General features: G+C 44.0%; 1 protein-coding gene across 1 annotated transcript in view; it reads left to right on the forward strand.

The window, feature by feature from the left end:
- LOC106584141 (carboxyl-terminal PDZ ligand of neuronal nitric oxide synthase protein) overlaps positions 1–18,207 on the forward strand; it is a 242,746-nt gene that overhangs the window by 159,733 nt on the left and 64,806 nt on the right. Inside the window, exons 6-7 of the mRNA XM_014169057.3 lie at positions 2,859–3,003; positions 9,419–9,603. Coding sequence (XP_014024532.1) covers positions 2,859–3,003; positions 9,419–9,603 — 330 coding nt within the window. The remainder of the gene's footprint in view (positions 1–2,858; positions 3,004–9,418; positions 9,604–18,207) is intronic.

Consider the following 18,207-nt stretch of genomic DNA (forward strand, 5'->3'; position numbering starts at 1 on the left):
AGAAATCAGTCAAGAACTATATACGCAAGTATAAACACCATGGGACCACGCAGCCGTCATACCGCTCAGGAAGGAGACGCATTCTATCTCCTAGAGATGAACATGCTTTGGTGTGAAAAGTGCAAATCAATCAGTACAGTGAGGAAAAAAGTGAGGAAAAAAGTATTTGATCCCCTGCTGATTTTGTACGTTTGCCCACTGACAAAGAAATGATCAGTCTATAATTTTAATGGTAGGTTTATTAGAACAGGGAGAGACAGAATAACAACAAAAAAATCCAGAAAAACACATGTCAAAAATGGTATAAATTGATTTGCATTTTAATGAGGGAAGTAAGTATTTGACCCCTCTGCAAAACATGATTTAGTACTTGGTGGCAAAACCCTTGTTGGCAATCACAGAGGTCAGACGTTTCTTCTAGTTGGCCACCAGGTTTGCACACATCTCAGGAGGGATTTTGTCCCACTCCTCTTTGCAGATCTTCTCCAAGTCATTAAGGTTTCGAGGCTGACGTTTGGCAACTCGAACCTTCAGCTCCCTCCACAGATGTTCAATGGGATTAAGTTCTGGAGACATGCTAGGCAACTCCAGGACCTTAATGTGCTTCTTCTTGAGCCACTCCTTTGTTGCCTTGGCCGTGTGTTTTGGGTCATTGCCATGCTGGAATACCCATCCACAACCCATTTTCAATGCCCTGGCTGAGGGAAGGAGGTTCTCACCCAAGATTTGACGGTACATGGCCCCGCCCATCGTCCCTTTGATGCAGTGAAGTTGTCCTGTCCCCTTAGCAGAAAAACACCCCCAAAGCATAATGTTTCCACCCCCATGTTTGACGGTGGGGATGGTGTTCTTGGGGTCATAAGCAGCATTCCTCCTCCTCCAAACACGGCGAGTTGAGTTGATGCCAAAGAGCTCTATTTTGGTCTCATCTGACCACAACACTTTCACCCAGTTGTCCTCTGAATCATTCAGATGTTCATTGGCAAACTTCAGACGGGCATGTATATGTGCTTTCTTGAGCAGGGGGACCTTGCGGGCACTGCAGGATTTCAGTTCTTCATGGCGTAGTGTGTTACCAATTGTTTTCTTGGTGACTATGGTCCCAGCTGCCTTGAGATCATTGACAAGATCCTCCCGTGTAGTTCTGGGCTGATTCCTCACCGTTCTCATGATCATTGCAACTCCACGAGGTGAGATCTTGCATGGAGCCCCAGGCCGAGGGAGATTCACAGTTCTTTTGTGTTTCTTCCATTTGCGAATAATCGCACCAAATGTTGTCACCTTCTCACCAAGCTGCTTGGCGATGGTCTTGTAGCCCATTCCAGCCTTGTGTAGGTCTACAATCTTGTCCCTGACATCCTTGGAGAGCTCTTTGGTCTTGGCCATGGTGGTGAGTTTGGAATTTGATTGATTGATTGCTTCTGTGGACAGGTGTCTTTTATACAGGTAACAAATTGAGATTAGGAGCATTCCCTTTAAGAGTGTGCTCCTAATCTCTGCTCGTTACCTGTATAAAAGACACCTGGGAGCCAGAAATCTTTCTGATTGAGAGGGGGTCAAATACTTATTTCCCTCATTAAAATGCAAATCAATTTATAACATTTTTGACATGCGTTTATCTGGATTTTTCTGTTGTTATTCTGTCTCTCACTGTTCAAATAAACCTACCATTAAAATTATAGACTGATAATTTCTTTGTCAGTGGGAAAACGTACAAAATCAGCAGGGGATCAAATACTTTTTTCCCTCACTGTATCTATAACCACAGTGAAACGAGTCCTTTATCGACATAACCCGAAAGGCTGCTCAGCTCATTTTTTGGGCAGTGTGCACATAGCCTGTCTTCTCTTGAGAGCCAGGTCTGCCTATGGCGGCCCGACTCCATTGCAAGGCTATGCTCACTGAGTCTGTATATAGTCAAAGCTTTCCTTTATTTTGGGTCAGTCACAGTGGTCAGGTTTTCTTCCACTGTGTACTGTCTGTTTAGGGCAAAATAGCGTTCCTTTTTGCTCTGTTTTTTGGTAAATTCTTTCCAATCTGTCAAGTAATTATCTTTTTGTTTTCTCATGATCTGTTTGGGTCTAATTGTGTTGCTGTTGCTGTCCTGGGTCTCTGTGGGTCTGTTTGTGTTTGTGAACAGAGCCCCAGGGCCAGCTTGCTTAGGTGAATCTTCTCTAGGTTAATCTCACTGTAGTTAATGGCTTTGTTATGGAAAGTTTGGGAATCGCTTCCTTTTAGACGGTAGTAGAAGAGAGTCTCTTTTCTGGATTTTGATCATTTGCTGATATCTGCCTAATTCTGCTCTGCATGCATTATTTGTTGTTTTACATTTTACGTTCACAGCTTTGTGGAAGTTACCTGTGGTGCTGATGTTTAGGCCGAGGAAGGTTTCGTTTTTTGTGTGCTCTAGGGCAACGGTTTCTAGATGTAATTTGTATTTGTGGTCCTGGCCACTGGACCTTTTTTGGAACACCATTATTTTTGTATTGCTATGATTTACTGTCAAGGCCCAGGTCTGACAGAATCTGTGCAGAAGATCTAGGTGCTGCTTGTAGGCCCTCCTTGGTTGGGGACAGAATCACCAGATCATCAGCAAACAATAGATATTTGACTTCAGATTCTGGCAGTGTGAGGCCGGGTGCTGCAGACTGTTCTAGTGCCCTAGCCAATTCGTTGATGTATATGTTCAAGAGAGTGGGGATCGAGCTGCATCCCTGTTTCACCCCACTGACCTGTGGAAATGCATTTCAATGTTTTTTGCCAATTTTGACTGCGGACTTGTTGTTTGTGTACATGGATTTTATATTATCATGTTCTCTCTCTCTGTCTTTCTCTCTCCCAACTCCTCCTCTCTCCAGTCCCAGGCCATGCGTATTGTGCGGACAGTGGGCCAGGCATTCGAGGTGTGTCACAAACTCAGCTTGCAACACAAACACCAGAACGCAGATGGACAGGAGGACGCAGACAGTGACAAGACCTGCAATGAGGAGTCCACACTCTCAGGTGCATACACACAAACACACGCACACAAAATCCCACACACACAAACACATTCCTGATTGAGTGTAAGATGCCATTTGAGAGGATAGTGTCACAGATGAGTCAGTCTAATAGAGAGACTGTGGCTGTGGAACAGAACAGAATAGTGGTGGGATGACTCTGGCTCCAGTAACTACAGGGCCCTTTCATATGCAGATGCAACCACAGCATCCATGTGCCACTCTCCTATACACACCAGTATTAATTTTGACTCTTTTTTTAGATTGTCTAGTCTTAGTAATTTTGACTAAAATATAATTAAGTCTTAGTCACATTTTTGTAAATTGAATAATGATTTAGACTAGTTATTGACAAAATGACAAACAGTGGGCCATTTTAGTCAAATAAATTCCCTTTCATTTTAGTCACATCACATTTATATTGCCTCATTAACATATAGTAAACATAAATCACTGACTTCCATATCCACAAACATACTTACCTTGTCCTGCCAACATATTTTTCTGCATAATTAACATTACATTCAAAACAAACATCTGAGGTTGAGAGTCTGCAACACCACAAAGCAAGGGGCACCACCAAGCAAGCGGCACCATGAAGACCAAGGAGCTCTCCAAACAGGTCAGGGACAAAGTTGTGGAGAAGAAGAGATCAGGGTTGGGTTAAAAAAAATATCTGAAACTTTCAACATCCCACGGAGCACCATTAAATCCATTATTCCAGAATGGAAAGAATATGGCACCACAACACACCTGCGAACAGAGGGTCGCCCACCAAAACTCACAGACCAGGCAAGGAGGGCATTAATCAAAGAGGCAACAAAGAGACCAAAGATAACCCTGAAGGAGCTGCAAAGCTCCACAGTGGAGATTGGAGTATCTGTCCATAGGACCACTTTAAGCTGTGCACTCCACAGAGATGGGCTTTACAGAGGAGCGGCCAGAAAGAAAGCCATTGCTTAAAGAAAAAAATAAGCAAACACTTTGTGTTTGCCAAAAGGCATTTGGGAGACTCCCCAAACATATGGAGGAAGGTACTCTGGTCAGACCAGACTAAAATTGAGCTTTTTGGCCATCAAGGAAAACGTTATGTCTGGCTCAAATCCAGCACCTCTCATCACCCTGAGAACACCATCTCCACAGTGAAGCATGGTGGTGGCAGCATCATGCATTGGGGTTGTTTTTCATCTGCAGGGACTGAGAAACTGGTCAGAATTGAAGGAATGATGGATGGTGATAAATACAGGGAAATTCTTGAGGGAAACCTGTTTCAGTCTTCCAGATATTTGAGACTGGGACGGAGGTTCACCTTCCAGCAGTACAATGGCCCTAAGCATACTGCTAAAGCAACACTCGACTGGTTTATGGGGAAACATTTAAATGTCTTGAAATGGCCTAGTCAAAGCCCAGACCTCAATCCAATTGAGAATCTGTGGTATGACTTAAAGATTGCTGTACACCAGCGGAACCCATCCTACTTGAAGGAGCTGGAGCAGTTTGGCCTTGAAGAATGGGCAAAATCCCAGTGGCTAGACGTGCCAAGCTTATAGAGACATACCCCAAGAGACTTGCAGCTGTAACTGCTGCAAAAGGTGGCTCTACAAAGAATTGACTTTGGGTGGGTAAATAGTTATGCATGCTCAATTTTCTATATTTTTTGTCTTATTTCTTGTTTGTTTCACAATAAAAAATATTTTACATCTTCAAAGTGGTAGGCATGTTGTGTAAATCAAATTATACAAACCCCCCAAAAATCTATTTTAACTCCAGGTTGTAAGGCAACAAAATAGGAAAAATGCCAAGGGGGGTGAATACTTTTGCAATCCACTGTATATATATATATTTTACATTGTTTGCAATCTGATATGTGACATATATTAATGCCAAAATACCATGCAAAACAGGGGGTGCTCTGCCCCACCTGAATGATGGGTCGCCACTGATCTTATGTACAAGACACAATTTTATCTGAGAGACTCTTTCTCCTCCACTTTGAGCCATTTAAGGCTTTCAAAGTGGGAATGGTCACGATATGTAAGTTTAAGAATAATCCTGACAAATTTGTTCTGAGATGCCTGCAATTTATTTTTTGTTATATTGGGGGCACTATTGTACCAGGAAGAGCATGCATAGTCAAAGTGGCACTGAACAAGAGGCCCTGCCAATGCCCCAATTGCATTCTTATCCAGATATTTGGAGGTTCTTGCCAGAAACCTAATTTTATGGTTCACTTTGGAGATAAAGTTTTGTGCAATGCTCTTCCTTGACAGATGGTTATCTAGCACACATCCAAGTTAATTAACAGAGTAAATAAAATGTGGAACGACACACACGCTGCACTTTGGTCCGCTCATTCCTACGAGAACTGTGACAGAATCTCCCACCACCAAAGGACCAAAGTGCAGCGTGTGTCGTTCCACATTTTATTTATACTGTGAAACTATGCAAAACATAAATAAACTGAATGACAATAACAACAAACCGTGAAGCAGAGGTGAAACAATACACTACTCAAAGATAATCTCCCACAAACCCAGGTGGAAAAAAACCCTACTTAAGTATGATCTCCAATTAGAGACAACGAGGACCAGCTGCCTCTAATTGGAGATCATCCCAAACAAACCCAACATAGAAATATAAAACTAGAATCTGAACATAGAAATACAAAACATAGAAAAACACCCCCTGTCACGCCCTGACCTACTCTACCATAGAAAATAACATCTTACTATGGTCATGACGTGACAGGTGGGGTGTATATTTCATGATTAACGACTCATGGTGTGATTGTGAAAACATACAAGAACTCAAGTTGTTTTGTTCACCTGACCTAGAATACCTCATGATCAAATGCTGACCTTATTATCTCCCATTCTCTTCAGTTATAGTCACAGCCGTGTATATCCCCCCCTCAAGCTGATACCACTGGAAACCACATATCCTGAGGCCATGTTCATTGTAGCTGGGGATTTTAACAAAGCAAATTTGATAAAAAGGCTGCCGAAGTTCTATCAACACGTTGACTGTAGTACTCATGCTGCTAAAACACTCGACCACTGCTACTCCAACTTCTGGGATGCCTACAAGGCCCTCCCCTGCCCTCGTTTCAGCAAATCTGAACACAACACCATTTTGCTCCTCCCTTCCTATAGGCTTAAACTCAAACAGGAAGTACCCGTGCTAAGGACTATTCAACGCTGGTCTGATCAATAGGAATCCACACTTCAAGATTGTTTTGATCACGTGGACTGGGATATGTTCCGGGTAGCCTCCGATAATAACATTGATGATTACACTGATACAGTGACTGAGTTTATCAGGAAGTGTATAGGAGATATTGTACACACTGTGACTATTAAAACCTACTCTAACCAGAAACCGTGGATAAATGGCAGCATTCGCGCAAAAACTTAAAGCGTGAACCACCGCATTTAACCATGGCAAGGTGACTGGGAACATGGCCGAATACAAACAGTGTAGTTATTCCCTCCGCAAGGCAATCAAACAGGCAAAACGTCAGTATAGAGTCAAAGTAGAGTCGCAATTCAACGGCTCAGACACGAGACGTATGTGGCGGGGTCTACAGACAATCACGGACTATAAAAGGAAAACCAGCCATGTCGCGGACACCGACGTCTTGCTTCCAAGCAAGCTAAACACCTTCCTCGCCCACTTTGAAGATAACACAGCGCCACCGACATGGGCCGCTACCAAGGACTGTGGGCTCTCCTTCTCCGTGGCCGCCGTAAGAAAGACATTTAAGCGTGTTAACCCTCGCAAGGCTGCCGGCCCAGACGACATCCCTAGACACATCGTCAGAGCAAGCACAGATCAGCTGGCCTATGTGTTTACGGACATATTCAATCTCTCCCTATCCCAGTCTGCTGTCCCCACATGCTTCAAGATGGCCATTGTTCCTGTACCCAATAAAGCAAAGGTAACTGAACAAAATTACTATCGCCCCATAGCACTCACTTCTGTCATCATGAAGTGCTTTGAGAGACTAGTCAAGGATCATATCACCTCTACCTTACCTGTCACCCTAGACCCACTTCAATCTGCTTACCGCCCCAATAGATCCACAGACGATGCAATCACCATCTCCCTGCACACTGCCCTATCCCATCTGGAGAAGAGGAATACCTATGTAAGAATGCTGTTCATTGACTATAGCTCAGCATTCAACAACATAGTACCCTCCAAGCTCATCATTAAGCACAAGGCCCTGGGTCTGAACCCCGCCCTGTGCAACTAGATCCTGGACTTCCTGACAGGCCGCCCCCAGGTGGTGAGGGTAGGAAACTACATCTCCACTTCAATGATCCTCAACACTGGGGCCCCACAAGGGTGCATGCTCATCCCCCTCTATTCCCTGTCCACCCATGACTGTGTGGCCACGTACGCCTCCAACTCAATCATCAAGTTTGCAGATGACACAACAGTAGTAGGGTTGATTACCAACAATGACAAGACAGCCTACAGGGAGGAGGTGAGGGCTCTGGGAGTGTGGTGCCAGGAAAATAACCGCTCACTCAACATCAACAAAACAAAGGAGATGATTGTGGACTTAAGGAAACAGCAGATGGAGCACCCCCCTATCCACATCTGCGGGACCGCAGTGGAGATGGTGGAAAGCTTCAAGTTCCTCAGCGTACACATCATTGACAAACTGAAATGGTCCACCCACACAGACAGTGTAGTGAAGAAGGCGCAAGAGCTTCAGGAGACTTAAGAAATGTAGCTTGGCACCTAAAACCCTCACAAACTTTTACAGATGCACAATTGAGAGCCTCCTGTCGGCCTGTATCACCGCCTAGTACGGCAACTGCACCACCCACAACCGCAGGGCTCTCCAGAGATTGGTGCGGTTTGCCCAACGCATCCCCGGGGGCAACCTATCTGCCCTCCAGGACACCTACAGCACCCGATGTCTGTTCACCCCACTATCATCCAGAAGGTGCATCAAAGCTGGGACCGAGAGACTAAAAAACAGCTTCTATCTCAAGGCTATCAGACTGTTAAATAGCTATCACTAGCACATTAGAGGCTGCTGCCTATATACATAGACTTGAAATCACTGGCCACTTTAATAAATGGAACACTAGTCACTTTAATAATGTTTACATATTTTGCATTGCTCATCTCATATGTGTATATACTGTATTCTATTCTATTCTACTGTATCTTAGTCTATGCCGCTCTGACATTGCTTGTCCATATATTTATATTTATATTTTCTTATACCCAGATTTGTGTATTGGGTATATGTTGTGAAATTGTTAGATAATTTATTACTTGTTAGATATTACTGCACTGTCGGAGCTAGAAACGCAAGCATTTTGCTACACCTGCAATAGCATCTGCAAACACGTGCTTGTGACCAATACAATTTGATTTGAATATAAAATATGGCCTTCCAATGCACGGTAGAATGAGGCGCTGGTGTTATGGGTCATATCTTTTGAATGGTAAGGGCAAGAATCAAGCTGTTTTCTCTGAGGAAAATTGGAAGGCTTCGCTACGTTGGCTACAGAACTTGGCTATGAAATGCAGTGAGGAAAGTGGGAGGGTTGAGTGAGATTACAAATTCAAATGACAGCCTACTTTTCTATACTCAAGGGAGAGAAAAACATAAATCGACTGTTGTTTTACTATTAAACTTTAATTTTGTAAAGCTGCCCGTCTGTCCTGCTAATATTAATTGTGCTCATCACTGAAAAGCTTTCAATCTCTCCAAAAACTCTTGTCCAGTCCACTTGGTAGTCAGAATTTAGTCACTGAGATAGTTGTCTCGTCTCGTTTTAGTCAACTGAAATGAAAAATAATTTTTGTTTAGTTATAGTTTTTTCTAGGTCTATTTAGTCCGTTATAGTCTCGTCAATTGCCACTGAAAAATATGTGTTTGAAAAATGTTTATCACAATTTTTGTTGACGGAATTAACACTGACATACACACACACACACACACACACACACACACACACACACACACACACACACACACACACACACACACACACACACACACACACACACACACACACACACACGCACACACACGCACACACACGCACACACACACACACACACACACACACACATACACACACGTGAGCTGATCCCCTGTTCTCTGTCTGTTCCACTGGTATAAACCACAGGAGTCTCTGAGCTCTGCCAGTGGGATTATCTGGAGAGTTAATTGTGAGCTGGAAGAACAGGAGAACCACAGGAGAACACCATAATGAAGCGCATCTCATCCTGCCACTCTTCTTTTGTCCTCCCTCATCTTTTGGTGTAGCAACTTTCTTTCTAACAACAAAGTATATTATTCCATTGGCCCTCCTTCTCTGGCAACTATTTAACATGACGTGGTGATGAGGCATTTCTTTAATAATATGTTGATGTGTTTGTTCTTTCAGCCCGTGAGTTAACAGGAGCGGAGAAGTCGGTGGTTGCTGTGGAAACAGACATTGATGCGGAGGAGGCTCCCTTACCATTACCGGACAGTACGGTCGAGGAGTTTAACCGCGGGGTCACTGACCTGGACGGAGTGTACGCTACTGCCAAGACTGACCACACACACCTCAACAACCTCGACAAGAAGGTATAGCTGTATGTATGTGTTTTGGGGGTGTGGTTCGTGTATGTTTGGTGGGAAGAAAGGTGGACAGGGTTGCAAGCCAAGAAGGCTAAAAGTATATTTACATGCATATACTAACTAAGGCCTGGAATGAGAGAACACAGTAATGGCTGGTCATTATTGCTTGTACCATTTTTTACATTTACATTTTAGTCATTTAGCAGACGCTCTTATCCAGAGCGACTTACAAATTGGTGCATTCACCTATAATATCCAGTGGAACAACCACTTTACAATAGTGCATCTAAATCTTTTAAGGGGGGGGTTAGAAGGATTACTTTATCCTATCCCAGGTATTCCTTGAAGAGGTGGGGTTTCAGGTGTCTCCGGAAGGTGGTGATTGACTCCGCTGTCCTGGCGTCGTGAGGGAGCTTGTTCCACCATTGGGGTGCCAGAGCAGCGAACAGTTTTGACTGGGCTGAGCGGGAACTGTGCTTCCTCAGAGGTAGGGAGGCGAGCAGGCCAGAGGTGGATGAACGGAGTGCCCTTGTTTGGGTGTAGGGCCTGATCAGAGCCTGAAGGTACGGAGGTGCCGTTCCCCTCACAGCTCCGTAGGCAAGCACCATGGTCTTGTAGCGGATGCGAGCTTCGACTGGAAGCCAGTGGAGAGAGCGGAGGAGCGGGGTGACGTGAGAGAACTTGGGAAGGTTGAACACCAGACGGGCTGCGGCGTTCTGGATGAGTTGTAGGGGTTTAATGGCACAGGCAGGGAGCCCAGCCAACAGCGAGTTGCAGTAATCCAGACGGGAGATGACAAGTGCCTGGATTAGGACCTGCGCCGCTTCCTGTGTGAGGCAGGGTCGTACTCTGCGAATGTTGTAGAGCATGAACCTACAGGATCGGGTCACCGCCTTGATGTTGGTGGAGAACGACAGGGTGTTGTCCAGGGTCACGCCAAGGTTCTTAGCACTCTGGGAGGAGGACACAAGGGAGTTGTCAACCGTGATGGCGAGATCATGGAACGGGCAGTCCTTCCCCGGGAGGAAGAGCAGCTCCGTCTTGCCGAGGTTCAGCTTGAGGTGGTGATCCGTCATCCACACTGATATGTCTGCCAGACATGCAGAGATGCGATTCGCCACCTGGTTGTCAGAAGGGGGAAAGGAGAAGATTAATTGTGTGTCATCTGCATAGCAATGATATGAGAGACCATGTGAGGATATGACAGAGCCAAGTGACTTGGTGTATAGCGAGAATAGGAGTGGGCCAAGAACAGAGCCCTGGGGGACACCAGTGGTGAGAGCACGTGGTGCGGAGACAGATTCTCGCCACGCCACCTGGTAGGAGCGACCTGTCAGGTAGGACGCAATCCAAGCGTGCGCGGTGCCGGAGATGCCCAGCTCGGAGAGGGTGGAGAGGAGGATCTGATGGTTCACGGTATCAAAGGCAGCAGATAGGTCTAGAAGGATGAGAGCAGAGGAGAGAGAGTTAGCTTTAGCAGTGCGGAGAGCCTCCGTGACACAGAGAAGAGCAGTCTCAGTTGAATGCCCAGTCTTGAAACCTGACTGATTAGGATCAAGAAGGTCATTCTGAGAGAGATAGCAAGAGAGCTGGCCAAGCACGGCGCGTTCAAGAGTTTTGGAGAGAAAGGAAAGAAGGGATACTGGCCTGTAGTTGTTGACATCGGAGGGATCGAGTGTAGGTTTTTTCAGAAGGGGTGCAACTCTCGCTCTCTTGAAGACGGAAGGGACGTAGCCAGCGGTCAAGGATGCGTTGATGAGCGAGGTGAGGTAGGGGAGAAGGTCTCCGGAAATGGTCTGGAGAAGAGAGGAGGGGATAGGGTCAAGTGGGCAGGTTGTTGGGCGGCCGGCCGTCACAAGACGCGAGATTTCATCTGGAGAGAGAGGGGAGAAAGAGGTCAAAGCACAGGGTAGGGCAGTGTGAGCAGGACCAGCAGTGTCGTTTGACTTAGCAAACGAGGATCGGATGTCGTCAACCTTCTTTTCAAAATGGTTGACGAAGTCATCCGCAGAGAGGGAGGAGGGGGGGGGGGGAGGGGGAGGAGGATTCAGGAGGGAGGAGAAGGTAGCAAAGAGCTTCCTAGGGTTAGAGGCAGATGCTTGGAGTTTAGAGTGGTAGAAAGTGGCTTTAGCAGCAGAGACAGAAGAGGAAAATGTAGAGAGGAGGGAGTGAAAGGATGCCAGGTCCGCAGGGAGGCGAGTTTTCCTCCATTTCCGCTCGGCTGCCCGGAGCCCTGTTCTGTGAGCTCGCAGTGAGTCGTCGAGCCACGGAGCAGGAGGGGAGGACCGAGCCGGCCTGGAGGATAGGGGACAGAGGAAATCAAAGGATGCAGAGAGGGAGGAGAGGAGGGTTGAGGAGGCAGAATCAGGAGATAGGTGGGAGAAGGTTTGAGCAGAGGGAAGAGATGATAGGATGGAAGAGGAGAGAGTAGCGGGAGAGAGAGAGCGAAGGTTGGGACGGCGCAATACCATCCGAGTAGGGGGAGAGTGAGAAGTGTTGGATGAGAGCGAGAGGGAAAAGGATACAAGGTAGTGGTCGGAGACTTGGAGGGGAGTTGCAATGAGATTAGTGGAAGAACAGCATCTAGTAAAGATGAGGTCAAGCGTATTGCCTGCCTTGTGAGTAGGGGGGGAAGGTGAGAGGGTGAGGTCGAAAGAGGAGAGGAGTGGAAAGAAGGAGGCAGAGAGGAATGAGTCGAAGGTAGACGTGGGGAGGTTAAAGTCACCCAGAACTGTGAGAGGTGAGCCATCCTCAGGAAAGGAACTTATCAAGGCGTCAAGCTCATTGATGAACTCTCCAAGGGAACCTGGAGGGCGATAAATGATAAGGATGTTAAGCTTGAAAGGGCTGGTAACTGTGACAGCATGGAATTCAAATGAGGAGATAGACAGATGGGTCAGGGGAGAAAGAGAGAATGTCCACTTGGGAGAGATGAGGATTCCAGTGCCACCACCCCGCTGGCTCGATGCTCTAGGGGTATGCGAGAACACGTAGTCAGACGAGGAGAGAGCAGTAGGAGTAGCAGTGTTATCTGTGGTGATCCATGTTTCCGTCAGCGCCAGGAAGTCTAGGGACTGGAGGGTAGCATAGGCTGAGATGAACTCAGCCTTGTTGGCCGCAGACCGGCAGTTCCAGAGGCTGCCGGAGACCTGGAACTCCACGTGGGTCGTGCGCGCTGGGACCACCAGGTTAGAGCGGCAGCGGCCACGCGGTGTGGAGCGTTTGTATGGCCTGTGCAGAGGAGAGAGAACAGGGATAGGCAGACACATAGTAGACAAGCTACAGAAGAGGCTACGCTAATGCAAATGAGATTGGAGTGACAAGTGGACTACACGTCTCGAATGTTCAGGAAGTTAAGCTTACGTTGCAAAAATGTTATTGACTAAAATTATACAGTACTGCTGGCTGGTGGAGTAGGCTAGCTAGCAGTGGCTGCGTTGTTGACTTTGAACGTGTAGCTGGCTAGGTAACCTCGGTAGTTTCAGTACTACACCTTGTCATGATACAAAGCAACTTTGTAGCTAGCTAGCTAACATAACACTAATCAAGACGTTCCTTGTAGTGTATTTAGTTTCAACAATGCTGCTCGTCGGTAATAGTTGGCTAGGTTAGGAAAAATGGCGTCGCGGGGGACGGAAATAGCTGGCTAGCTAACCTCGATGGCTGGCTAGCTAACAATTATCAATTAACAATTATCAAGCTATGACAAAGACAACTAGGTAGCTAGCTAGGTAACACTGCACTAGTCAAATCGTTCCGTTGTGAAGTATTAGTAACTACAGCGCTGCTAGTCGGTAACGGATGGCTATCTGGCAGTGGGTTAATGATGACTAGGTGTGTTGAGTAAGTCTGGCGCCGCGTCGCGGCTGGCTAGCACACCTCGATAATACTCAAACTCAAACTACACAATTATCTTAGATACAGAGACAGCACAGACAACTATGTAGCTGGCTAACTAACACTAACACCACACTAATCAAGTCGTTGCGTTGTAATGTAATAGTTTCTGCGGTGCTGCTAGTCGGTAGAAGTTGGCTAGCTAACAGTGATGACTAGCTAGCTAGCAGCTAGCAGTGTTGACTACGTTAGGAGGACGAAGATAGCTAGCCTCGATAATTACTCAGTTACTCTAAACTACACAATTATCTTTGATACAAAGACGGCTATGTAGCTAGCTAAGAAGAATTGCTCAGATCAAACAAATCAAGCCGTTGTAATGTAGCGAAGTGGAATATTACCTGTGGAGCGAAGCGTGGTGCGACTGCTCGCTCCAAACCGGAAGTTTATGTACCACTGACATACAATACCATTCATCTATCTACTGTATAGATTGCTTAGTCCAGGTAACACAATACCATTGGTCCATCTATAGATTGCTTCGACCATGGAAATACAATATCTTGGGGCCTGTGTAATAATGGCTTGAGGTAGCGGAAAACAATAATGTGTGGCCTATGTATAGGTTGTTATGTGGGGTGATACATACTGCTTTTGTGAGACAGGGAGAACACACACACACACACACACACACACACACACACACACACACACACACACACACACACACACACACACACACACACACACACACACACACACACACACTGCATTGTCTGATGTTACGACAGATTGAGTTATATCAGGTAATATTTCTATTCTTGGATCGAAGACAATAAAATATTGTTACCAAGACTGCTTGGACAGGGTGAAAGCATGATTGTGTGTTCTATCTAGAGACCACTATATGGGGTGGCATGACTAGTTTGCGGCTCTATCTATAGCTTTATCCCTCTGACTGGACTGGAGAGTGATATATTGTGAGCTGTCTGTTTCTGTTCATCTTCAGTTTGTCGTGCAGTGTAATATTGTGACTCACAGACAGGGGAAGTTCGATCGAGTCAGACCAGGGTGGAAATATTATTTGTTGTCTTTGAAATGCTTTAGGGGCACTTGATCTAGTTCTTCTGTAGCTGACATTTCTTCTCAGCTCAGTCTTTTTCTGTCTGTTTTTACCAGAATATTTAGCATGTATTTGGCATGAAGCTAAAATGTTTTTTACACTTAGGTAACACTTAGTTAGTTAACCTAATTAGCCACACTGTTTTCTGCCTTATCAGAAGTTTAGGTAGCGCTTCATAGTAACTCCACATAATAAAGCATTTATAATGGATTAACCTAGTTATTAACCTAGTAACCTAGTTATTCACACATTTATAAACTACTTTTAAAGTATTTAATAATGATTCATAAGATGTTTAATATTGGTCCGTATAATCCATTTACTAATCATTGGGTATTTTTTCGTCATTTTTGTGTGGCCTCATCTAAAGTGTTGGCTATTTACTTTTTTTACTGTTTTGAGTGACCAGTGTAATTTCTCACAAAAAGATGGACATGACATTGGTAAACATTCCAGCAGTACCTGATCCTCCTTAAGGTCTCAAAATAGCCCCTAGAATATAGCTGTTAGTCAAATTCCATGTGACCATTTAGTCATGGTAACTAGGCTTCTCCAAAACTATGCACTGATGCTGCTGATGGTGAATAGTAGCCTACCAAACTTGCTAACTGCCAATCACTAATGGCCTGGTCGTTATCAAATCTAATTTTATTGGTCACATACACATATTTATGTGACACATTTTTGGCCTGGTAATTAGCGATTGTCCCTCTAATTGCTCTGACATCAACGCAAATCCAATAGAAAATCAAATCAAACACTTCATGAGAGCCAATGAGTTCATGTTGTGCAAAATGTCTATAGGCTATGCAATTACGTGAGAAAACAGTTTTCATGGCCTCTATTAAAAAGATGATGATCCCATCAGCTTTCTATAGGCTAGGCCTACTATATTTATTTCTGAACTTTCCTTATATTAATCACGTTGCTAGACTTTACAACAGGAGTATAGCCTACCTAGCTGTTATGAAAATGAACCGCAGGAAAAACGTCCTCCATTCGCTGTTTAAGTGCATAGATGACATGTCTTTTTTCCCCCTGCCCTTTTTCTGACAGGTACATGATAAGGGTCCATTCTAAATCAAAACTAATTTCACACATATATTATTTAATACATGTAAAGACAAGATTAAATTAAGAATAGTCTGATGGGTGACGATATTACCACTTGTGAATGATGCCCAGCATATGCAGGAAGGCAAGAAACAGCACATGCCTTTTTTTGCAACTTTTTCAAATCATAGTCAGACACCTCATGTAGCCTAGCCGATAGGCCTATATGTTTTGATAAGGTTTGTATCACAACTAAAGTGACCAAATAACTCCAAATGTAGCCTATAGGCCTAGGACCCCTGGAACAGGCTAGAGAGCCCATAGCCTAGTGAGAGAGCCCATAGCCAGGTTAGAGAGCCCATAGCCTAAAGAGCCTAGTGAAACATGTTCTTATAAACCCAGTCATTGTGCAATTGCATGTGAAATCAGAGTTTTGACTGGCCGCTATTTAAAAGAGGATCCCAGCTTTCTCCTGCTACTAATTCTTAAAATTAAGAACATTAATCCGCTTTACAACCTGGCATACATAGGCGGCACGTGAGTTTCAAGTTTTGGGAAGCTAATTTTCACCATAAAAATGCGCCTTTATAATAAAGCATTCCATGCATCATCTCATTTGCAGACTTATGTAAGATAGCCTACTATTCATAATGTGATGAGTAGATTGGATAGTCACAATTTAGGCTCCCGAGTGGCGCAGCAGTCGATAGACCCTGGTTCGATCCCGGGCTGTATCACAACCGGCTGTGATCGGGAGTCCCATTGGGTGGCGCGGTTTGGCCGGGTTAAGAGAGGATTTGGCCGGGGTAGGCCGCCATTGTAAATACGAATTTGTTCTTAACTGACTTGCCTAGTTAAATAAAAATAAAAATAAATAATTTTGGCAAATAATATAACTCAATCACTGTTTGCAAAAAAGCATGGCTGAGCGTGTATAGTAGGCCTAGGCTATATCAGATACATTTCTTCTTTCTTTGCATAGTAAAAATGTGGCCTTTTATAAGCAAATGTCATGCAATTCTACTACACTTTATATGACTGGAGACATTAGCAGAATCTTTTTACTACGGCAAATTACAGGTTAGCCTTCTCTGCTGACAATGAAAAACATATCAATAAAAATTACGTTGTCCATATAATAGGCCGACGAGAAGGGGAAACACAAATAGCATATGACATCCATCTAAACTGGATGAGGAAATTATTGTCCAAAAACAAACTTTTACATAGCACTGACCCAACAATGATAAAAAGTGAATATGCCAGTAAGATGGGCTATACTGTTGTTTGTTCAATTAAGTTGAGAATTTGTATAACTAAAAGAGAGATTAGTCTTTTCATTGTCTTCTCTTTACAGCAATAACAATTTGCTTTTCCCAACTGTTTGCATGTTTTGGTTTTTGCCCTAGTACTACACAGCTGATCCAACTAATCATCAAGCTTTGATAATTTGAATCAGCTGTGTAGTGTTAGGGTAAAAACGAAAATGTGCGCCCCTTGGGGTCCCGAGGACCGAGTTTGGGAAACGCCGATTTAAAACAATCCACAATAAATAAAAAAATGTAAACAGCTAATGATCCTCTGTGGCCAAATCATGCTTTAGTAGCCTATGTTTGAATTATTGTATTTATTTCTGTATAGACAGGAGTGGGCTAATTAGGCTATATAATTTTAACAATTTAATTACATTTCCTTTAGGAAAAGCTTCCCGTAGCCTTATGGACGCGCTGCCTATGCTTGCATATTAAAAACGTAACCACATGTAACCTCCATTTGCTATTCGAGTGCAGGCTGCGGATTACGTTTTTTTTGTGGGCTATTCTAAATCAAAACTAATTCCACCCATAGGCTATATGTAAAGACCAGATTAAATTACGAATAGTGTGATGAATGAGAAAATTATCAAGTGCTTGTCAAATTGTGAATGAGGAATGAGAAACTGATGACGTGTGTGCAGCCTGCGCAAGAAACAGAGCAGAGCCCATGCCTTTCATGCAACTTTTTTCAAATCATCATTAATGTCGCATAATGTAGCCTTAGAATGTATTAAAAATCAAAACATATAGCCTAACTTTTGTGTCACAAATAAAGTTACATAAATAACTATAAGTTAAGCATATAGGAGGACCTGTTTCTTTATTAACTGCTCAACACAGAATAGCATGTGTGCACTCCCTCGGAAATCGTTTGGAGAAAATATCCTTTCTATTTTATTCAGCTATGTTCAGTTGTATTCTTCATATTATAAAATAATAGAAAATAATGCCATAGAATTCTAAGCAAATCTGCTAAATGAATTAGTGTAGCCCACAGCCATATGGCATAGCCAGATCAGGGCCTAACATAAGATCATCTGGGAATATTCTATTCTTCTGAAATAGGCTACATTTTCTTCATATCATGTTTCTTTAGACTTGTATAAAAAAAATGTGGATCTATTTGGATGGTGTGGGCTATATTAAATTGATTTATTAGAATGTAGATGTTCCAACGGTCTGCATCAGCATTGTGTAGGCTGTGTGATAAAGCCACGAGATGCTAAACGTGTTTATGTTAATTAATGGTCAATTATCATGAGACAAGCAGTTATTTGCAAA

The sequence above is a fragment of the Salmo salar genome, chromosome 23 (assembly GCF_965601325.2).
Source record: "Salmo salar chromosome 23, fSalSal1, whole genome shotgun sequence".
Taxonomy (NCBI): Eukaryota; Metazoa; Chordata; class Actinopteri; order Salmoniformes; family Salmonidae; genus Salmo; species Salmo salar.